The sequence below is a fragment of the Paramormyrops kingsleyae genome, chromosome 15, assembly GCF_048594095.1.
Source record: "Paramormyrops kingsleyae isolate MSU_618 chromosome 15, PKINGS_0.4, whole genome shotgun sequence".
Classification (NCBI taxonomy): domain Eukaryota; kingdom Metazoa; phylum Chordata; class Actinopteri; order Osteoglossiformes; family Mormyridae; genus Paramormyrops; species Paramormyrops kingsleyae.
The window spans coordinates 21,583,332-21,607,256 of NC_132811.1; the positions used below are offsets into that span (position 1 = coordinate 21,583,332).

Below are 23,925 nucleotides of genomic sequence, written 5' to 3' on the forward strand. Positions count from 1 at the left end.
GGCATTAATGAGTAGGAAAAATTGCAGTAGAAATGTAGGTCTCAACATTCACCATTTTATATAATTCCAAAACAATATTCATATTAACTGATAAGGCATAATAATAAGGATATTTTAGCATTTGGAACAATGCTCAGTGACTCGTGATTATTCTGTGTTGTAAAACAATACAAAATAAAAAAGCATAAATCGAGGACTGAAATACTGTAAACTTTCAACTGAAGTAACATGATGTTTAACATTTTAGAAAATGAACCTCTTTTATGTTAATGACCTTATTTAAGTTCAAAAAATATTCTTCATGTTCTTAGTAGATTATACTAGTATCTTGATATCACGCGAAAATTGCTGAAATCTAATTAGGCCTTTGAACTCAAAATTGCTCACAGTACATCTTTGGTTTTATACAAATAAATTCTCCTTGAATATTAAAATGAATGTCAAACTTGATAGTAAAACTAAGAAACAAGCCGCTTATATTTTGGCTTTGCCCGGCGTCCCGCAGTTCACATAACACATTATCGATGACAGTTTAGCTAACTTCAGCTAGTCTTCCGCTCATTACGGTCTCTTGATCATTTTAAAAGATGCATCCATGCCAGCTTTTTGCGATTAGCAGGTAGATACAATTATCCAAAAAAAGCTGCCATGCAACAGCAACAGTAAATTCTCTGGTCGAAGAAGACGACAGTATGGTGGTTAAAGTCCATCTTCTACCATGAGTTCTGCATGGGACATGCAAGGCCATTATGTAAATTATGTGCTGATAAATTGAAGACAGGATGTAATGACTTTTTAGAGTGATCACTACTGCTCATACTATTAAGGCAAAAGTTATACTTAAAAATACATTTGCATTTTATGTATCAAACACTGCCACCCAGGGTAAAATGCGTACGTGCAGCATGTTGAATAATGCAGCCTTGTTTACACAGAATAAAATCTTAACGACGTGGTGAAAAAAGACGAATGTGGCATCAGCAGGGAGCCTCCGTAGCATCTAGCCGCAGTAGGTTTTCTCGCTCTTTAGATAGTCCTTCTTGATCCAACAGTGCAGCCGCTTAGAGTGAAGTTGCTACTACTCAGTGTTAATATGCAAAACAAGCCGCTAGGAGGAAGCTAAAAATCCCAGTAAGAACCAGTTACCCAGCTGTGCGGCACTGATTGGAGATGCTCGTGCCACGGCTGTTCTGTGAACTGCTATGAATTTGAAGACCTAGTTCTTTTTGCGCACAACAGAAACCCATCCATCCATCCCTCCTCCTTGACCGCTTATCCTGTACAGGACCGGGAAAAACCCCCATGCTCTCACAGCAAACGCACAGGCCAAAATGTAGGCGAGACCCCGGACGGGACGCCATGACCAAGATGTGTCAGCAGTTTTGGCTTGTTGGACTCGGCTGGTCAACTGATATGTAAACATGCTGTTAATCGATAAAAAAGAAATTATGTATGGAAATACGAACTAAATACCCAGCACAAAAACTTTTTTTGTTTTTTTGTTTTTTTTTTACTTGGAGCCTGCGTAATAAAGTTTTAGAGTTTTACTAACGGGAACCAGATTAGCCAGCCGTGTGAATTCTCCAGGGCTGGTTTGTCATCAGTAATCCAGGACCGGGATGATGGCGTATAAATCAGATTAGGGGGGTTGTGGTAAAAACATCAGGGGAGATAATGCATGGAATCCTTGGGAATGCCTAGGGAAGAGCTTGGTTACATCAAGACCCTCCCTTGAAGTCTTATGAAGCCCTGAAATGTGTTCGTTTTCTGTGTTCGGTTTCTGTGTTCACATATATGAAAGCTAGCGGCCTTATTGAGTGTCGCTGTGTGTTTGGCGGGAGCCTTGCAGGCCCGCTAACGCTAAACACTCACAGAGCCGTCAGGAGGCGGCCGCGCTGAGTGACTCTCGGTGACTGCGCCGTCCCCCCGCCGAGAGCCCCAGCCATACGAAACGCCCGTGCGTTCGCCAGCCCTCTTCCTTTCCTGTTTAATGATTCCTCAGCGTGGACCACAGTTCTATTCTGGGAGGCAGAGATCACGATGACTGTCAGAGCGACGTTTGATGCAGAACCGCCCGATGTCGACGAGAAGCATAGACAGCTATAGGGAGGATGTGGCGACTACACCTGCTTCTGAAGATGCTCAAGCGTCTCCGGTTAGCCCCCCCGGAGCCCCCCCACCCGGCCACTTTTAGGTTTCATTTAATAAAAAATTTTAAAACCCACCAACACAGATGTGTTTTGTGTATTTTGGTTGTTTTTGTGTTGGGGGTTTTCAGGAAAATAAATGTTGATTTTTTTTTTATTCTGTCAGTGCTGTAATTATTCCTCATGTGCAGAGAAGGATGTGAAACCGTCATGGTTCCTAAACAGATGCCTGAAGGCGTTTCCTCCGAAAGCAGCTCATTTAGCAGCAGACCTTCGTCGCATGTCCAGCGATCGCATGCAAAACTGGGTCTCGACTATTTAACCAAAAGCACCTCGTTCATAGGTATATTTTTGGCTCTAGAAAATGCGATTAGTTCTCCTTCATGCTGTTTTTAAGTTATTGTAATATCTGATATCTCTGACATTAGTGCACCTTTTATTGTTGGGAAAAGTTTTATAAATTAGAATAAAAATATATCTATAGTGAGGGATCTGATATTTTATAGTTTATACATTTTGCTTTCTGCATATTTTTGCCCATTTTTATGGTTATTATGTAAATTTTCCTGGTCAGATTTTCAGCTCTTCCTTTTTTCTGATGCTCATCTGAGTGAATCTAAGCTGTTCCTGGGAATCTGGCCGGAATGTGGAGCGTATTCTGACGCATTTGGTTATAATACATGCTACTTCCTGGCCTTTCCAGCTATAAAATAAAAGTAGGGGCCTGGAAAGGAATGACGGGGAGATCCGAGACTTTGATCTCCGCCGGCGCGCCTGTGCTCCCCGTCCCCGCCGAAAGGGGTCCCGAAATTCCTCCGCCCTGTTTGTTTTTTATTGGCTTTAAGTTGCCCTTTCGTGTCGCTAAAGTATCGGCTGGAGGTTAAGTTTGTATAAACGCCCTGATAAGAAAATTGCCCATGTAGAGTTGTAATAACAAGTGGACCCGAAAAGGTGCGGGGGGCTGGGGGAGAATGAGGGGGGGTGAGGGTCTGTAGGCCTGCTTGACACAAAGAACAATAAACATGTTCCACATGGGGTGAGTTGGGCTCCAGATGATGGTACAGGGTGCACTCGGGGAAATGGCTTCCAGACAGGCCGCGGCACAATGGCCCATTCTCACGTGCCGCTGCCTCACGTGCCGCTGCCTTCTTACTTGTGGCCCTTCCAGATGCAGACTCGCGAAGCTCGGAAATCTTGACAGTTCAGCACCCAGGCGGTTTCGCAGAGCTGTGCCTAGGAATCTCTAAAACGTTAAAGAAATCTTTAAGATGATATAACCCTCGGATTCTGATGAAAAACATGTTTGAAAGGTTATTAACTTGATTTGTTTATATTAAGCCAACACTTCTGGGTCGTCGGTTAATTGCAGAATAAATTTACCCGCTTGTTTTGGCTGTGAGTCAGCATTTTAAAACAGTCGCATTTCCGATGCTCAGACGCAGACTTTTGACATATTTACCGAATTCCCCGAGATGTAAGCAGACTCATTAGCATTCTCGTGTATTCGAAAGCGTGTCAAAATGCAGCCGGGCCAGTACTGATGAGGGGGGGGGGCGCACTCTGCCTGGGCCCCGTCGTGCCCCCACATCCACAGTGGCCCCCCACGCAGGCATCCCCCCGGCCTGCACACGCTGATTTATTCCACCTTAGAGCTGGTTTATCTTGTATGGCGTGTTGCACAGATAAACAGCCAGCTGGAGCCCCATGTCTGGGGGGGGGGGGGGGCACAGGTGGTAGGGGGCAGCACAGGGCTCTGCCATGCTTATACATGCATATACTGGGATTTCTGGGAACTAGGAAAAAAAAGATTTAAAAAGCATACGGTGGGTCAAGCAGTTCTGCCTTCTTCTGCCTGGCTGCCCAGGTGTCCCACAGATCTCAATGGAGCGATTGTACAGGCCAACAAAAAGGCCTGAGTCACGGCGGATCGTTAAGCTGGCAGACCCGACACGTGATTGGTAGTGGCGGCCGGGCTTTGGCACACTGAGCGCCGTGATAAATCACCGATTCCGCCCCGTGACGACGGCCCGCTCGGCTCCGACATCCCGCTTCCTGCGCCGCCCCCTGAAGCGAGGAGCATCACGGTCAAACATCTCCCCCGTTAGGTTAAGGAGAGAAACCGCACTGCAAGCTCAGCTCGTTATGACAAGACAGTAAATCAGTCTTCAAACCGCTGCCATGTCCAGGCCGATGCGGACTTTTACCCGAACCCGATCCGTTTATAACTGTGTAACCTCTCGCCATGAGGGGAAAAAGTAATTATGGTTCTGAGGGAATACGTACGTCCTTGAAATGAGTATGAAAGCAGATGCTGAGGAACATTTAAGGCATATCGTTCATCCAGTTTATCAGTGAGAGGTTTTTTTTTTTTTACCGAAGTATGTTTTTATTCCCATCCATAAGGGAACCGAATATCATGTGTGTTGAAGATCTGAATGAAAACGCACATGAGGCACTGTGGCCGCTGCCCCCCCACCGGGGCCTGACGGCCTGTAGCAGTGGACCTGGTGCTCCTTCCTAATTTAAATGGAAGGTAGGGTTTCTTCCCAACGCACGTTTTGTCCGCAGGCTGCTGTGTTTAGCGCTGGGTCTCGTTTGAACGGAGCGCGGCTTCATCCTCCGCATAAGGAGATGCGGTGGCCGGACTGTAGCCACGCTTAAAAAAACCAGGGGTGGGAAGAATAAAAATGGAAAAACGCCTTGGCCTGCTGCCATCTTCACCACATCAGTGCGGGCTAATGCTCTTCTTTAAAAGCACATTATCTCATGCACCAGCATCCGGCCGGCTTTATTCTGATTATATTTTTCGATGGTTGGTGGGTCATTTGGGGGGGGGGGGATATGGGGGGGCTGAGAGAAAGGGTAATGATGAGTCACCGTGAGAGTGTGGGGATGATGGAGGGAGATATGAGCGTCAGGCTGAAGGAGAAGGCGGAGGGGCTGAAATGGGGGGGGGGCTCCAGGCTGTGGCGAAGATCCTCATGCAGCTGCTGGAACCATGATTCACGTGGCCCCGGTGGTAACTGCACACCCAGATTAGCTGTTATTTGATGCCTTTCCTGCCCCCCCCCCCCCCAATGGACAAAGTAGCTGACTTGTCCGGGTGTTCTCTCTCTCCCATCACTCATCCTTCAGATTCTTCAGCAGTTGTAGCTCTGAACTCCAGTCAGCAACTGTTCAGCACCCAGGGGGGGGGAATAAGACACATTACAACAATAATAATTACTATTTTGTCTCATTTTACGATTCTGTAATTATAGAGTAGTGACACTATATTGATCTCCATGGGGTTTTCACCTATCCCAGCTAAGACACACATACAAGTTTGAGCGTCCCGACACGAGGTCAGCCAGCATCCACCCCCCCAGAGCCATTAGGGGTTAAGGGCCTTGCTTAGGGGCTCCGACCTTCTGAACCGCGCACCACCTCTAATTAACATCATTCTACTGAAACTAAATATAAAATTTCTTTGCATGTCAAGTCCTCTGAGTTTCTTGCACATACTAAATACCAGAAAAGCAGCCTAAGTGATGTATCCCCCATGAGCCATCCTGAAATAGCCACATTCTCTGCTTCCATCACCGTGTTTACATATCTTGCATATCTGATACTTGCTTTGCCACAGCAACAGCTTAACGGCATCGCAAAGTAGCATAATGCAGAGCTGATAAAAGGCCGCTCCAGGTCTCCCAGTTGGAATCGTCACATTTCATCCCGATAATATGTGCTTGGTGGAAAAGATTAAAAGGTACTCCTGGAAGGAACATGACTCGTCACTTTTGTGGATTGTGTGGGAAATGGTGTGAAAGTAAAATACATGCAGCGCAGAGATGGGGAACGGGATTTCTGAAAGAGTGAGGAATCGACGTGGCGTGACCTCGACCACCGTGAAACTGAAACGATGTTCCATAGGCCAGAGTTATTGGCTAAGAGTTACTGAAGTAAATCCGGTTCATACTGTGGCTGTTTCTTCATTCTGTGGTAGGTGCTCGATTTGTATCTATATTGTCCTGACCACCAAGCCCATTTCCCTGTGCTGGCATACGCTCAAATGGTATCCTCACTATGAGAACATCCTTCCCCAAAATGGCGTCACACATTTCTTGTATCTTTTGATCACGTTATTTTGAATGACTGTTTACTGTAGAAAAGGAGAAATCCTTTGGAGTGTTTCGCCACGGTGCTACTCATTTTCTCATCTTTGAAACATTTACTCACAGAAGCTGTCTTTGAACCTGAGTCTGTATATTGCAGGATAATTCAAAGTGACTCTCAGATCTCTGTCAGAATCCATGGAATAATCAACAGACTAGCCAAAAAAAAACCCCACCTGGTCTCTTTCTAAAGCAGTGTTTCCAACCAAGTGATCGGGGACCCCCAGCTAGTCCACGTTTTTGCTCCCTCCCAGCTCACTGCCAGACAGTCCACATTTTTGCTCTCTAGAGAGCCGGGAGGGAGCAAAAAGTGGACTGTCTGAGGGTCCCCAAGGACTGGATTGGGAAGCGCTGCTCTAAAGAGAAACATCACCCACATTGTTTGGAGATCGGCCCCTGCATTTTTCTGATGGCCTTCTCTGTCCTGTGGCCTCCTTGCAGGTTTCTGCATGGGGAGTACACCGTGGAGGTGAGCATCAACGACTACCTGGACATCTACTGCCCGCACTACGAGGACCCCCTGTCGCAGGAGCGCATGGAGCGCTACATCCTCTTCATGGTCAACTACGACGGCTACACCAGCTGCGACCACCACATGAAGGGCTTCAAGCGCTGGGAGTGCAACCGGCCCCAGAGTCCCAACGGGCCACTGAAGTTCTCAGAGAAGTTCCAACTCTTCACCCCCTTCTCGCTGGGCTTCGAGTTCCGCCCGGGGCACGAGTACTACTACATCTGTGAGCATGCCGTGGCCTCCGTAGACAGCTCTTCTTATACACTGCTTTTGCCTTTATACACTCTGCACGCACAGCCTCCACCCCCCATCCCAGTGTTTCTCCAGCATTGACTATCTCCTCACACATTGCTCGCTCATTCTGGATGTGAGCTGGACAGCTGCTGTGCTTGTGAGCTGCAGGGTGTGCTGTTTTCACTCCAGTTCATCTCATGATTACCTTATTGAAGTAATTATTTAAATAGTAATTCACCCCCTCAGGTGTTTCAGCTGTCACTCAGGTGCTAATTAATATGTATTGGCTGTGGCTCTCAAGAAACAGGGTTGCCCACCCCTACTGTCATGTTTAGTGTATTTCAGGAAGCTCTCATGTATATCTAAAGGATATATGTGTTTCTCAGATAGTCCTCACGTAAATCTAAAGGGTGTATGTATTACTCAGATAGCCCTCATGTAAATCTAAAGGGTATATGGGTTTCTCACATAGCCCTCATGTAAATCTAAAGGGTATTTGGGTTTCTCACATAGCCCTCACGTATGTCTGAAGAGTATATGTGCTTCTCAGATAGCCCTCCAGTATAAATAAAGTGTGTATGGGTTTCTCAAATAGCCCTCAGATATACATAATATGAATGTGTATCTCCATCACTGAGGTCGATGCGATAAACTTCTCGATGCATTGCCAATGATCCGATTAAACATAAATATGAAGCAACTACTCATGCGATTCAATATGATTCATCCCTATTGTGATGCAGTGCGATACGACATGATTTGATTCACCACAATGCAATTCAACGTGATGCGATGCATCGCCGGACACGGCACCAATTCGCGTGAGACTTGGCTGAGAGACTTGACAAGAATTGGCCACTGACAGCAATGGAGAACTGGAGATGAGACAGTGTGCTTAAGAAACAGTTTAGAGGGGAGGAATCAATCTAAATATAAAATTATTGGTCACATTTCTAAATAATAAGGGCAGAGGTCTCTACAAAGAATTATATATTAATAAATTGGATTTTACCAATGCAAAGATGTTGAAAATGATGCATCGCAAATCCATCCCAGATTGTATCCGGTGCACACATTTTTAATCAGAGCAATCGCATTGTGAACTTTTATGCCGGTGCAATGCAAATCGATGAATCTTACCATCCCTAGTATGTAAAGGGTATAGGTGTTTCTCAGATAGTCCTCACATATATATAAAGGGTATTTGTTTTTCTCAGATAGCCTTCACATATATCTAAAAGGCATATGTGTCTCTCAGGTAGCCCTCATGTATAGCTAAACCAGGGGTCACCAACATGGTTCCCGCTGGCACCAGGATGCCCCCAAGGACCACATGAATTGCCCGCGGACCTGTTCTAAAAATAGCACAACTCACCAGTGAGCAGCGTCTAAAATTGAATTTTATCCTGTTGCTATTCTTCTTTAATCACATTTGCATTTATATAGATTTGAAAATGACAATATCTAAAATAAAGCATTTAAAATATGTTTATTATGTATGAAGTTTAGATAAATTTAGGAGGGCGTTTCAAACTGGTAGCCCTTCGTATGGCTTAGTACCCATGAAGTAGCTCTCAGTTTCAAAAAGGTTGGTGACCCCTGAGCTAAAGGGTATATGTGTTTCTCAGATAGCCCTCATGTATAGCTAAAGGGTATATGTGTTTCTCAGATAGCCCTCATGTATAGCTAAAGGGTATATGTGTTTCTCAGATAGCCCTCATGTATAGCTAAAGGGTATATGTGTTTCTCAGATAGCCCTCATGTATCGCTAAAGGGTATATGTGTTTCTCAGATAGCCCTCATGTATAGCTAAAGGGTATATGTGTTTCTCAGATAGCCCTCATGTATCGCTAAAGGGTATATGTGTTTCTCAGATAGCCCTCAATGTACAGCTAAAGGGTATATGTGTTTTTCAGATAGCCCTCAATGTACAGCTAAAAGCTATGTGTTACTTATGTCTAAAAAGTATACATCTATATATATGTTGGAATTTTTGAGAATATTTATATTTATGTGGAGTGAGAGGCACTTAGCACAGTAACATTTGGGATTTAATTAATAGGCTTTGCCATGGTTTTATTTGGCATTTGGGTTAGCGTGGGGATTAACAGTCTGGACGCATTGTCTCAGAATCAAAAAGCAATATTTCATAATGCCTTTACTTAAAGAATTGGCCCTGTGTGACTGGGTTCAAGACGAGAGGAAAATATTGAGCTAAAGGAGAGATGAGACACCCACACGCTGGAAACGTCTGGGCGACTTTAGCTATTTATTCTAGCATTTGCTTGGTTCACGTGTGACACATCCTTGGTGTTTCTATGAAGAAGTTAAGAAGTCAGTCTACCGTCTGCCACCCCGTGAGACCCCAAAGTATCCCCTGCAAGTCCTTCTCCGCCCATGGTTTAATTGTCACCCGCTTGTACAAAGGTAGCAGATGATCTCAAAAAGTAGAGCCCAGATACCTGAATGACAAGAATGTACTGTATTAGTGTGGCAGAAGCCATAACAGACTGGGACGTAATCAATAGACCAACTCAAGGAGAGTCGAGAGGGACAGCAGGGCCTCACAGCTCCTATTGCGTCTTTCGGGGGCTGCATACAGGTGGGTGGGTGGGCAGGTGGGCAGGCACAACTGACCCCTCGTCCTTTGTCTCCATTTCTTTCCCAGAATGAAAATGTCAATTTGTCAAATGGCTAGCATGTCGCCAACCGGGTACTTAGCCTCCCAGCGCGAGATCAGCGCAAACCCAGTTACCGGCGCCGCCATGCGGAACGCGCCAATTTGCGCTGATTGGCTAAATTATATTTAGCGGAGGAAACCCTGATGGCGGCGGTATTGTCCTCCTGGCTTTGGTATCCATTATTAATATACATTTTTTTTGTGTGCAATATTTTAACAGCTAAAATCCATTAACCTCAAAGCGTTCAGGGTTCTGGGCGTTTATCTCCCGACAGCCCTGGCACTTTACGTCCCGGGTGCTCCACACCCACCGCCTCAAGGTCACCACGTACGGCACACCCGATCGGACCACCCCCCCCCTAACCCCCCAACGCTACCCCTCCCGCCAGCCCTGTGTCTCCGTGCGCATGAGAGGCTGAATTTGCCAGGGTGCATCTGTCCCTGTTTTGCTAATGGCCCTGTGAAAGGTGTCCTTTGGCCTGATGAAAAGGTCCCCCGCTGGGCTGAGGCAGAGACGGGGCTCGGGGCAGCGTGCCGCTTGCATTAATGAGGCAATTTCACCTCTTTTTGTTTTCTCTTTTCCCTCCCTTTTTTCCTGTTTTTTTTTAACTTTAGTGAAATTGAGAGGAAAAAAAAAAGTTCCAAAAAATGAATCAGGCTTTTCATCTTAAATTAATACAGCTCATTAACCGCAATGGTGCAATTTGTTTTTTTTATCCCCTTCTCTGTCCCTCCGTTGCTAGGAGGCCGTCGTTCATCGACAGCATAAGAAGAGAAGTGACACCCACGGTGTGACGGGGCCCTCAATCCCCAGCGAGAAATGACAGACACAAGATAGTTTAAAAGATGCGATTTGCAAGAAAATGGGCTGTTCATCTTTTGAGCGAAAGCTGATCCTCTGGATTTAGGCTGAGGGTCTCCTCGCTGTCTATTGATAATTTGTCACAGAGCAAATAATATGTTCCAGCTTTTATGGTAGAGCCCAGGTTCTAATCGAAGTGTATCAGAATGGTGTCTAGCCATGCTGAGCATTCGCCGTTTCCAAGGGCCGGTTCCGGGGTTGGCCAGCCGGACCCCAAGTGGACCCCTGCTATAGCAGCTCTTCTGTAGCGTCCCTGGCAGATGTGCAGGAGCCTGAGAGCTTCCCATGGCAGCGAGACCCCACCCAGAAATGCCCATCTGGTTTTTAATGTCTTATCGGAGTCCCGTTGAAACTTGTGTGTCTTTTATTTTCTGGATCTCTTCCACTCTACAATCTTGGGGATTTGGGGGGTTGAGAAAGGCGAGACACAGAGGGGCCGCAGAGCGAAACGGGGATTTCAGACGTGACTGAGGCACCTGTGGGCAGTGCATCGCTTCCCCCCCCCACCCCCCCACGGGGCGTGCGAGGCTCCGTCACTGCGATACACGCACACGCCAGTCATGTCCAGTGCACAGTGTGCTTTCCTGTCAAGCCAGCCGCGTATTTAAACTGCAAAAAAAAAGCTGGGAGGCGACCGTGTTCTACTAACCAGCGGGGGGCGAGCTTATTCTGTCTGTTGTCACTTCAGGAAGGATAGGCGGGGGGGGGGGGGGGGGGGCATGGTGAAAAGGCAATAAAAAGGGGGAGAAGTTCAAAGGTTGCATTGAGGATTGTGATTCTTTCCCGTGGTGAGCTGTTTTAATGCACTCCGCCCCAGAGCTCTCAGCCAAACGCCACAGTGAACAGCCTATTGTCCAGAGCAGCGGTCAGGGCTGGGAAGCATTTTTGGCCTGCTATTCAAACCCCCCCCCCCATTCCTTTTTTTCTTTTCCCCCCTTTTAGAAATGTTTGGCTACTGCCAATATTGTTGCTGTCACAGCCCCCGGGGTGTTGGTGCAAGGGAGGCGGGGTGGGTACCAGGGAAGGATGGATTTCTGGGAGGATAGGGGGCTTAGCTCGGTCCCCCGGGGACAAAAGATCAGCCCCCCCCCACCCTGCTAGCTTCTTACAGGATGACATTGATGGGCATTGATGACGGTCTGACAGCTTCCCCGTTAAACTCCTGCTGCTGGGTGTGACCTCATGCCGCATGGGCTTGGGGGGGGGGGCTGATAGGGTGATCAGAGGAAGGGATAGAAGGTGGGATAGACCTGAAGAGCGTCTGCAGCGAACAGCAGAGCAAATGCATTCAAACATGCTTTTAAACAGTACAAACTTACATCCATGTTTCATACAGCTCCTTCTCTGACCCGCCTGTTATAAAAGGCCTTTAACAGAGAAGCTGTCAAAAAATGAACTTCACAAATCTGCTTTTATTAATTAATTGTTGAGTTAATTTATAAATGGCATCTGGTTCTACCATTTGAAAAAACGTAGTGAAGTTTTACAGAGAAAACCCACCTGATCTCTTAGGTTTAAGGGTTTAACTGTTGGGAGAAACTTCCCTCTGCCTGCCTCCTCTTCCTTGCTGTCGGCTTGATGTCAGCTCAGCCGGAGGAAGGGTTCTCCTGCCTCCTCGTGGGGCACGGACATGCTTGCCGGCCTGGATCGGAGCACGCCGTGGTCCTCTTCTTTCCAGCCCACATGAGCGATTAGCGGCGCGGACGTTCCCGTCGAGCGCACGGGTCAGGTCCGGTGCTCCAGCTCCCGTGGCGGCCCTGCCGAGCCGGGCCGGTTCGTCACGGGTGACCAGGCCAAGCCGGCAGACGGGGGGAGGGGCTCGGTGAACCAGAGCAGGCAGCTGTCCCCTCAGCGCCGCGTGGCTGACTCTGGCATCCAGGGGATTTCAGGCCGATATCTCCAGCCGCTCTCATTCACAAGCAGCTAGATATTTGCAGGACCATCTATTGGTCCAGCAGCAGGGCCGACTTGGAACTCCTACCTGTCCACCTCTTGTACCTTGATTTCATGTGCATCCAAGAATGTTTTGGCTGGTTCACTCTTAGATTATTCTGAAAGGGATGAGAAAGTGCCAGAGGAAACGGGCATTGACCAACAAAGTTCCCACCAACTGAAATCACTGTTAATGGCTGCTCATCTTTCTCTCCACCCCCCAGCATCTCCTCACCCCAACCTTGCCGGAAAGCCCTGCTTGAAGTTGAAAGTGTACGTCAAGCCGACAAGTAAGTGATGCCGTTCCGTCTCACGGCTGTCTACTTTCATCCCCATATTTGCAGTTGTCTGGTGCATCATTCACGCGACGTCAAGCCTTTGGCTCAACCTAGGGAGAGCTGACCTTTTCAGGCAGGAGGGCTAGGTGTGGATGTGCTGTCCCCAGGGCATGGTCATGGGGGACACGTCCATCTGTCATGTCCGAGATAAAATCCAGACCATTTTCTCTGGGCCAAGGCCTGTCTTTCCAGGGAAAATTCTCTAGCACTAGAAGTATCGTTCCATTAATTGGAAGATTCAGTGTTTCAGGTCAGTTTTTACAGCTGTAGGTGTTGTGCCACGATGCCTTTTCATGTATTGGGTTATCCTAGGCTAAGCATTGCAATTCAGCGCTAATGCTGCATCCTCAGCGTCCAACGTGAAGACACTACTGCTATATAGTCAGTATCCACCGTCAAAATGCTAACGCTGTACCCTCAACATCCAAAGCTGACAGGCTAGGGCTGGGAATGGGCAATATGGCATCTATCTATCTATCTATCTATCTATCTTGCTCTGGAAAAAATGAAGAGTGCACTCTATATTGAAAAACAAACTTCATTTTAAAATGCTGGTATAAATCTGGTTCTGCTGGCAGAAGACTACGCTGATCAGCAGGTTGCTTCCAGGTTCATAATTTCTTAAAAAGTACTAAACAAGAATAAGGTGAAGCAGGAGACTCTGGCAATAACCAAACACCAGCCAGGTAGAGGGCAGAAGCCACTTTGTAATACCAGAGATGACATCAAGTGACGTTCGATAGGAAAGGGAAACATTAAGTGCAGGTGTGAAGTGCACTGCTAGGACAGTTCATAACAGGGTCCTAGAAGCAGGACTGGAGATTCAAGATTCAGAAGATTTATTTGCTATTAGTACACAAACAGACAATAGAGGTACATAGAAACACAGTCAGCAGTAAAGAAGAGAAATAATTAAAAGCCAGGAAAGGTAATAAGGACACAAAATAAGCAGTAAGAAGACATGGTAAAATACAATAAAATACCCACTTTTAAACATCTTGAGTTGAAAAAATAGGTAATAGTGAAGTCTCATAAAGCAAGAAAGAAGCCCTTAATTAATGAGAAACACAGAAGAGCCAGGCTGCAGTTTGCAAAAAAATATCTATTATACACAGACACACACCCATAAATTGAGAAATGAGTGAAACAAAAAAATATGCTGTGGTCTCTTATTTTTTTCAAGAGCTGTATGTATATAATAAATACGAGCACAATATTTGTGTTTAGAATTACGATCCATGATATAGATAACAATTTTTTCGGTTTGTTTACAAATCAGCCAGATTGTAATACGTTTAGAAATGTTATTTACCATTTAACCACTTAAGCAGAAATTCTGTGCTTATGAGAAACACTCCTTGCAGAATATAATAATAACACTAAGGTACATTAAATACTGCACATGTAAAAGAAACTGACTCATTATAGCAAATTTGAATTTTTTTTACGTTTCAAAAGTTTTGCATACAAATGGAACATACACTTCTGAACTCATTTCACAACAAATGCAAAATAATAATAATAATATATAACCACCTGGGGGGTATTCCAGAAAGCTTGGTTAACTTACCATTTGGTAAATCTTAACCTCTGGGTTGATATACCCCAAACCCGCATACCATGAGTATGTCGGTTCCAAAACACCTGAGAAGAGTAAGTTCAATCAACCTCCTATTGGTTACCCAGAGTTAATGCGCGTGCACCGTGCATACATAAAGACGCTTTCAATTGATCGCCGATTTCATGAGTCAAAATGGAAAATCAAAGTGAAAAAAAGAGAGCGGCATACTTCACAGAGGCGGAGTTGGAAGTTTTAATGCACGCATATGAGGAATTCAAGCCAATAATAATGAAAAAAAGCAATACGGCTGCATCGGCTAAAGAAAGAGTTGGCTTGGCAAAAAATAACGGACAGAGTAAATGCGTGTGTATTAAATTGCAAATTTGACATCGCCTCCCCTTTTATTATAATGCAAAATAATTAAACACATAACCCTTCCGCATCCTTTTTACTGTTAAATCGCTATGAAAGCATTTACTTTTCCTGCCATTCATTTCTTTAGGTTAAAATAACAATGTGTATCGACTAGGAATATATGGTTTCTTATTTAATAAGGTGTAATCCTTCTGGAGACAGAAGAACTTTGAGCCAAGTCAAAATGAAACACAAAAACATTCTGCAAAAAGGTAATTGATTACACGATAATTGATTACCTATAGTTAGTGGAAAAAGTAATGAGTTTGATGATTTTAACAAGGCAAAAAATTAAGGATACAAAATCAAGTTACCTGCACATTGATACTATGACTAGATTTCCTCCGCTATCTCGCTGTACTTGTATAGTGACAATAAAGACATCTATCTATCTATCTATCTATCTATCTATCTATCTATCTATTAACATAGTCTCCCTCATTTATTGAAGGAGCTTTAATAGGAATGTAGGTGCCATCAATGCACCCAATTATGAATGAATGAATGAATGAATGAATGAATGCCTTTTATTGTCACTATACATGTATTACATGTATTCCAAATTACATTTGGAAACCCTGAAATAGAAAGTCATATAGGGAAGCATCAAGTGTGTGTGTGCAGGATGAATACATGTAGGCTATAGATATAAATAGTATGACTATATATTAAATATGCATCATAGATTTTACTACAAAGGACAAACCTACCACTCTGTGGAATTCCTCTTTAATAACACGCAGAGCTTTATGGACAGGGAACTGTACAAACGTGTGTAAGAAGCGTTAAGTACCAGACATACTGTGCGAACGGCTCTACACACAGTTGCCTTTCCTATATGCTCTGCGTCGCCCATATTGTACAAAAAATGCCCTGACGCAAAAAACCGAAGTGCTATGCACAGAATGTTTTCTGTGCTAAGCGCAGACCCGCGGTTTGGGTTTGTGACATTTGCAATATGCGGTTTCAAGAGATGTTAAGTAAATGAACGATTCTTTTGAAAACTGATAACGCTTTTTCAAATAATCATTAGGAAATGACAAGACATCAATACGCGGTCTTATAACTCTCTCCCGGCGAAAAAAACCTTGTATAATTTATGCCTCCACGTTCACAGGATCGTCATCAAAAGGGCACGCCATGCTCAGTAACCTTCTGCAACAAACTTACCCTGGAACATAACCTGCTACTGAGCAGGTTATCTTCAGGGAGTAAGCTGCTATGGTTACGTACATACCCAGAAAGTTAACCTCCGTTTTTGGAACCGAAAGTTGAGGTTATCCACTAACTTACCCTTAAACTTACCCGGGTATGTCACATAACCTGCTTTCTGGAATACCCCCCTGCTGGACAAATGGTATCTTTAAAAAATTTACAAATTACGACAGATTGGTCTACGTTGAATTTTGAAAATCCAGACCATTTCCACACAATCGAAGTAGAACCTTTTTTGGAAGCAATTCTTCTTCATTCGCACCCTGTTTATTCGACTGCCTAGCTATGGAATGTTAATTTGTTTACCGCGTGACACGAGTATAATATTTTTAGCGGTCGGATGATAACGTTTTTTTTTCGGATGATAACGTTAAGTTAACTGATTAGAAAAGATCAAATACATTTTTAGTTCACAATCTAGTCACAAGTTGACAGAAATTGAAAAAGAAGTTAAATATAGACGCAGGCTGAAGCTACTTAGTTTCACATTGGTATTTTTGTCTGCAGTACTGTTACAGGCAGTGGCGTAGGAACCACGGGGGACGGGGGGGACGTGTACCCCCCAATATTTAATTTGGCTTTACACATCCCCCCAATAAATTGATCCTTTTATTTAAAATTATTACGTTGTGTCTTGCTGGTTTGTTCTGCCGTTATAATGATAGCGCTCAGTAGGGCCTTCTTAACTGGGCCTTCAATGGAAGCTCAGCGCAGCCACACTTTTCTCAGGTAACTCCTCCACAGCACATACAGTACAGCCGCGGAAAAATGAAGAGGCCACAGCACAATTTTTTGTTTCACTCATTATTCAATTTATGAGTGAACGTCTGTGAATGATATACGTTTTTTGTTTTGCTAACTCCAGCCTGGCTCTTCCCTGCTTCTCAATAATGAAGGGCTTCTTCCCTGCTTTATGGGATTTCAGTCCTGCTTCTAGGATCCTAGCAGTGCACTTCACACCTGCACTTAATGTTTCCCATTCCTTTTGAAGGTCACTTGATGTCATCCTATGATTCATGACAAACTGTTGGATAAGTTGACAGTCATCTCTGGCATTAGAAAGTCGCTTCTGCCTTCTACCTGGCTGGATTCTGATTGTTCCCAGTGTCTCCTGCTTCACCTTATTGTTGTGTATTGCGGTCTTAGAAATTTTTAACCTTGAATCAACTTGTTGCTCAGCATAGCCTTCTGCCAGCAGAACTATAGTTAAAGCAGGGTATAAAAATGCGGATTTGTTTAAAAATATAGATTGGTCTTTTAATTTTTTCCACAGCTATATGTGCATAATGTGCTATTCCACTGTCTTGTAGGCCTGTGTCGCTTTAGGCAAAAGCATCTGGTAAATGAAAGTAAATATAGTTATCGCAATTCTCTCTATTACTCTGAAACACTTATCATGGGCAAAGTTGCAACCGGACACAATAAATTATCGTCATATCGCCCACCGCTAGCTAGTGTTACTGTCCTCAGCATGCAACACTAGTAGGCTAATGTTGTGTCCACAGATGCTGAACTGGCTCACAGCCGATACAGGAATATTTTATGCTGTTGTCAGGACGGTGTTGTGTTTTTATTTACTCATATTTTAGTCACTTAGGGTTGGAGGTACCTGGAGAGCCAAGCTGTAAGCAGGAGTTTAACACATCGGCAGGATAAAGCAGAGGGGCTATAAGAAATTGTAATCGGCCTGGAAACGGGTGACTCTGTAGCTCAAACCAGATATTCAGGGAGTTTCCAGCGAGTGGGGATGAGGTGTTCCATCTTTGCAGTCCCGCTGTAGTGCGGGTTTGTGTTTAGTGTTTAGAATAGTGTTATTTAGAATAGAGTTATTCCCATAGGTCTGCCAGGCACTGCATGGGGCCCACAGGGCAATTACATGTACAGTAAGTTAAATTTTATGTGTGGTATTTGTAAGCCTCCCAAGTAGAGATTAATATTTCAATGTAGTTTATTAACGGGCCAAAGGGAAATTACAATGTGTTTATTAGTAATGCCTTGTAATGGATATCGCTGTATGCAGGAACTCTGTGATTAGAGTAATTTTTTGTTAATGATAGTGACTTATAAATATAGCTGTAATTACGACTAGCTATAGACACCTTTCCTATGACGCCTTGGCAGTCTTCAGCTAAGCCTGTGTATAAATGAGTGCAGGTCTCACCTAAGCACCAATAAAATGAAATTTGAACATTGACTAATACAGTAATTGCGTGGTTTATTAAAAAGTGCAAATGTTTAATTGCTTCTTAAGACTCTAGGGTTATATTTAAAGCATGAACCCTAAAGGTGTTAAATAAAATCTTCCAAGGAATTAAAAAAAAATACACGGCAAACAAATGTACTAATTTAGCACAGAAGTAATGCACAACTTGCTTATGTTAATTTATTATATAGATTGGTCCCTTAATATACCAATAATGAAAAACCACCCTGCTTAATTAAAGGTAAGTCCAGTGGGACCGATAATACGAGTTTATAATGCTGAGTGATTATTTAGGATTTTGTGTGATTTCCAATTGAGTTTGGAAAATGGTCTTTGTCCCATTCCCAGGGGTGTACCCTGTGTCCTGTATTGATCAGGATATTTGTATTTATTAACCGGAATTTACAGTCCATGTGCCGTAGAGAATGGAGGTCTCACTTTGAAGATGTACAGTGCGCATAATTACTTTATTTACCCTGGTCTCCCCAGTTCTGCCCGTAAACTCACCATAACATAGCGCTAAGTTTTCACTCATAGTTTAGAATATTTTTTTTTCATCCTTACATTAGCCTCCAAGAGTTTACATTGACTCTCCTGGCTCTCTGCTTGATGTACATTAATATCTACCAAAAGCAGAATCTGGAGTCTAGGCTGAAACCATCAAGTTGGTGACGATCCACCCTAAACAACCCAAATACATTTTCTAGAATGTAGGCTGTGATTTTGGCATGCGGGTGATGGTGGACGTTCGGGAATGGATTTAGCGAAATTTCAGGTCTATGGTAGCTTGAGGAACGGTGATATAACATTGTCCCCTGGAGGGGGTGCTCTCGAGCCCTCGAGCTATCCGCCGAGCTGCGTGCTTTTGCTCACACATGCTCCTCTTCTTCCTCATCCTCCCGCTTGCAGATGACTCGGTGTACGAGTCTCCGGAGCCCTTCCTGACAGACGACAGCACGGGTGGCTCTTCTGCCGCCGCCCCCTGCCTCTCGCTCATGTTGGCCATGCTGCTGATGCTGCTCGTCTACTCATAGCAGCGTTACCCCACCCTGCACCCTCCTCCCACCACCCCCATCACCAGCTCCGCACCTGCCTCCCAGCCCCCACCTCTAGGGGGCGCCCCTCCGGACTCCCCCAGCTCCTCAGGAGCCATCTGGACAGCGCAAACCCGCATTGGCCTAACTCACAGCACCTCCCCCACCCCCCCCCCCGCTGCTGTCACCGCTGCTCAGTGCCGCAGGACAGCTGATGCCCCCGTCAGCTCTGGATGTCCATGCAGCAGCCAGCAGGACGGAATGATGGCGCAGAGCTACGAGGGACTGAGCCCCTGCGGTGACCACGCCCAGCATCCCCGCTCTTGTCATCTTGATGGATAACTGTGCAATTCAGCTAGAAATACAAGTCATTTCAGTTTAAGGGTTTTTCAGTTTTCTGCTGTTCCCCTTGCGTCTCGATGGTCAGCTCACACCATCAGTACTTACTTTTCTTCCCCAAGAGTCCCGTAAAAGAGCATCTTTTGTTCTTCTCATGTTTTTTAGCCCAGGTGGTGATGTTTTAATTAGCGTAGGGTTGTGTCCACCTGTAGTGTAGTTTTGTTGCCGTGGATAAGATCTCGATCTTTCACGTGTGATCCCAGCTGAGCCTGGGCAGGTGGAGCCCTTATCCCTCCTACCTACTCACTGAAATGTCTCCATAAAATTAGAACATTCACCCTCCAGTACAGGCTTTTTGTGTAAATCTGCCAAAGACGCCCAATTAGATTTCCTTTTTTTTTTTTAAACTCGAGGTAGGGGGTGGGGGTAATTTGCCCCGTTCAGCCAGAGAGCATTGTGGACGTTCAGAATCACAGCACAGCGCTCGCAGAAAAAGGACAATGTTTTTTTAATGATCTTTTTTTCATATATTAAAAAAAAAAGAATGTTTAGTTAAAAATGATTCGACAAATTGCCTTTTTCACTGGTGCTGAATCAGATATTAATCTATTTGTCACGAGCTGCAGTGCCAGGTGGAAGGGGGACATCCTGTGGTGATGAAGTGTTTTGTGAATTATAGGTCTTGCTGTTCTTTCTCTCGTTCCCCTTCGCTCGCGCTCTCTCTCTTCTTCTTCGCTCTCTCTTTTCCTCTCTCTCGCTCTGAATGTGGAATTTTTGCCTTCACACGCAGCCCCTGCTTCGCGTTCCCCACCCGCAAGCTGGCATGGCAGTCCCGGGCGAGAGGTCCGGCGCTGTGTTTGGCGCTGGGTGATCAGAGTCACTCGGCGACAGCCGGAAGCCCATGAGCTGCTGGTAATTGTGCAGGACTGAGGGACCCAGCCCTCTCTCTGGGAACGTAAGGCAGGCAAACAAAAATGCTTTTCATTTTTTTTTGTTTTGAATATCTGTAGCACTTCGGCTAAACAAATGGACACCTGTTTTGCGAATTTATATGTGACTGAGGCAAAGTGGACTCTGACCAAACATTCTTCTGTAACATAGATCAGTGGAATGATTACAGCAACGCCGATATAATGAAAGAAAAACATGCAAACAAAAATGTAATGAAAAGTTACCTAAATACAATTTTTGTACTTTGCTTTATTCTGTTATTTTTTACTTTTTACTTTTCAAAAAAAAACAGGAGAAATTATTCATAATTATTCATATGTGATATGAAAATATAATGTAGACCTTTGAATGATTAGAGTGATGATGGATCCAGTCTCCGCAGTCTCTGAAGTTTAGAGAAATCAACTGTTTTGCTATTGTCGTTGTTATCCTGCTTGTGTCACAATGCATTCTGGTACTTGTAGTCCTGTAATAATTCATTTTAAGTTGTTCATGTTGGGGGGGGGGGTAAAAACTTGTTTTGATTTCCTATAAAATGTCTTTGTTTTGGCAAAGGAAAGCAACGGGGGGAAAAATGAAAAACACAAATAAAGCTTTTTGTCTATAGCAGTAAAAACTGTTTTGCACCATGTGCCTAGGGCATCTGTTCCTAGAAAATGCAAAATGATTATACTATGTCAGAATGTTAAAAACAGCTGTCGCAAACAATCATAAAAATATGTGTCTTCATTTTTCTTATGTATTTAAATGGGTCAAATTACAAGGTTATGTTGTCAGATCATATGATGTATGGACACATGTGGCAGTTTGATTTAAATGAAATCTGTTGTGAGTATATATATTTTAAGAAAATGATGGTTTAAGCACGCCATCATAATACTGTTAAAGACTTTAGCTTTAATTGTAGGGGCCTATGCCAGAATCAACAACTTGAGCAACACAGTGGGTAAGTTTAAATATGAATTAAATAGCAAATGTTACCAGCTGGATCTCATGAAAAAAAAAATCTGAGAATCAGTTTCTGTACTTATGGACCTGTGCAGATAGATCCTTCTAGGCTTGAAAAAGTAGCTGCTACAGATTTTTTAATGTCAGCTTCGGAATCACAGAGATATCATCTGATTTACTTCATGTCATTCCGTCACTGGAGTGAGGAGTGTGTGTTTGTTCGTGTGCATGTGTGTGTGTGTGTGTGTGTCAAACTCTTTACCGTGCAGGGGATATCTGCAGAAACTCGCAGAAGCGATTTCAAAGGATCGATATTTCACTGCCATGGAAGCTGGGGCAGGTTTTTCAGATAAGAGTCCAAGCTGGGAGATTAATGACAAAAATAGAAAAAAAAAAAACAGAAAATAAATAAAATATAGAAGCAGATGCAATGAAATACCACTTCACGGTCTGGCTCATGTGTCAGCTTAGCTAAGCATAAGCCTTAAGAGAGAGGGAGACTCACGTCTAAAGAGAGACGAGAGAGATGTTTGCCGTGTAAAAGGAATCGAGATCAGGAAATGAGGTTTGATGGCTCCGAGTTCTGTAAGGATCCACCTGTGGGGACAACCGCTACCTTCGGAGGCTGGAAAGTGGGAGGTGGGATAATTGGCCGTAGAGAAGGACATGTTTTCATGGCGGTGTTTTCTCCTTAATTCCCTGATGGAGGCGGCCCCCGCTGTTTGTGTCCAGATAAACCCCCATGGTCCTTTGCAACTGCTAATGGGTTAGCTGATGACTGGCAGCAAGGAGTACCATTACGGTCCTCCAGCACAGCCGCTGCAGGAATAACATACACAAACGTCTTATCAAATATTCCCTAAAATCTCTGCAGAAAAATTCGTACTGACTTTCTCAAAAAACAAAAAAAAAAAAACTGAAAAAGTTTTCTCTTTTTTTAACCTTTTTCTTTTTTGTATTTGTGAAATTTTTCGTTTTCTGTTCCGGTAGAATATCAACCTGCAAGAATTTGCAGCAAAAATGCATAATGCGAAAAGGGGGGAAAAAATAGCCAAACAGCAAATATTTATTTCATGGTGTGCTAATGTTCTTTTTTGTCCTATGTTTCTGTCAAACATTTTAGTTTGAAAAGGGTATGAAGGGTATTTTTTACTTTAATGAATCAGGATGATTAATCATCCATATCGACCCCTAGAATTGTTGCTTACTCTGAATATGTTTTCAATTTGAAATTTGTGACCCATCATAATAATAAAGGTATACCTCAGCCACCACGAAACCATTGTATAATCACTCAGATCAGAAGCTGTATTTTACATTTTTTCAGGTACGCTTGTGGCATAATCTGCAGGACTGAGCTGTGAGACAGTTTAATCCATCTATCCATCTGTCTTCCAACCACCAGTGTAAGGATATAGGCAGGGGTACCCAGTGGCCAGCGTGAGAAAATGTAATGTTATACAATATTATATTTAAGCGGAAAAATGACCAGATTAATGTCAGAGGTTTATATAAGTGTGGCCAAACAAAAATAAATGGCTGGCTTTCAATCTAGTCCCGAAGTGGGAAATTACAGGAATTTCACGTGTTCTGCTTGCATGTCCACATGACTAAACAAATCTAATGCATATATTTTAGCACTCTCATTACAGACAACATCAAAAGCACATGATCTGTTTCCTCAGTGATTGATCTGACTCTGCTTAATCCTAACAGTATATTTTTGAGATTATTTTTAAAAGGAAATGCTTGTATGAATGACACATATTTTTAAAATGTCCTGTTGCTTTTCAGATAAATTATGAAAACAATGGGTACAACACAGCACTCCTTGTGGGATTCTAACCACTGACCCACAGGTCAGAAGTCCATTTGCTTAACCCCAGTGCTAACAAGTATCCCACTGTTTATACAGATTTACATTGCATCAACTTCCATAAAACACTCAGCTAAATTTCAACCATTTAAAAAAGTACCTTGCATGCACATGTTGTTCCAGGTTGACTTTGTTTTTTATACACAGTCTGTCAGGAAACTTTGTTTTTCAAGTAGGTAAGTTTTTGTTGCAGTGTAACAGTATATGAAATTATTACTTTTAATTGTGTTTAAAATCTGTATATGAAATACTCCTGAACACATTTGTTGTCATTTTTTTTTACAAGTTTTTATTTTTAATTATCTTTGGCTGTTCTTATTACTGCTGCAGTATTGATTTTAAATGCTCACAGTCTTTTAAAAATAGTTTGTAATGTGAAAAATAACTATTGCAGCACACTGTTGTCATACAAATTAGATCATTTTGGAATATACCGGTACTGTGCTAAAGTGGAATCTTCATCTTAAATGCTACCCTACGCTGTGACCTACTTTTATCTGTCAAAAGTTAAATATATCCCTAGTTC

The 23,925-nt window shown here is 43.7% G+C and overlaps 1 protein-coding gene across 2 annotated transcripts in view; it reads left to right on the forward strand.

The window, feature by feature from the left end:
* efna2b (ephrin-A2b) overlaps nt 1–22,816 on the forward strand; it is a 105,526-nt gene extending 82,710 nt beyond the window's left edge. The window contains exons 2-4 of one of the 2 annotated variants that reach the window (XM_023795796.2): nt 6,743–7,035; nt 12,745–12,810; nt 17,638–18,492. In XM_023795796.2, coding sequence (XP_023651564.1) covers nt 6,743–7,035; nt 12,745–12,810; nt 17,638–17,645 — 367 coding nt within the window. In that variant the 3' untranslated portion in view covers nt 17,646–18,492. Of the gene's footprint in view, nt 1–6,742; nt 7,036–12,744; nt 12,811–17,637; nt 18,493–19,160 lie in introns of those variants that run through there. The other variant, XM_023795795.2, reaches the window with a different exon arrangement.
* Nucleotides 22,817–23,925: the final 1,109 nt, after the last annotated feature.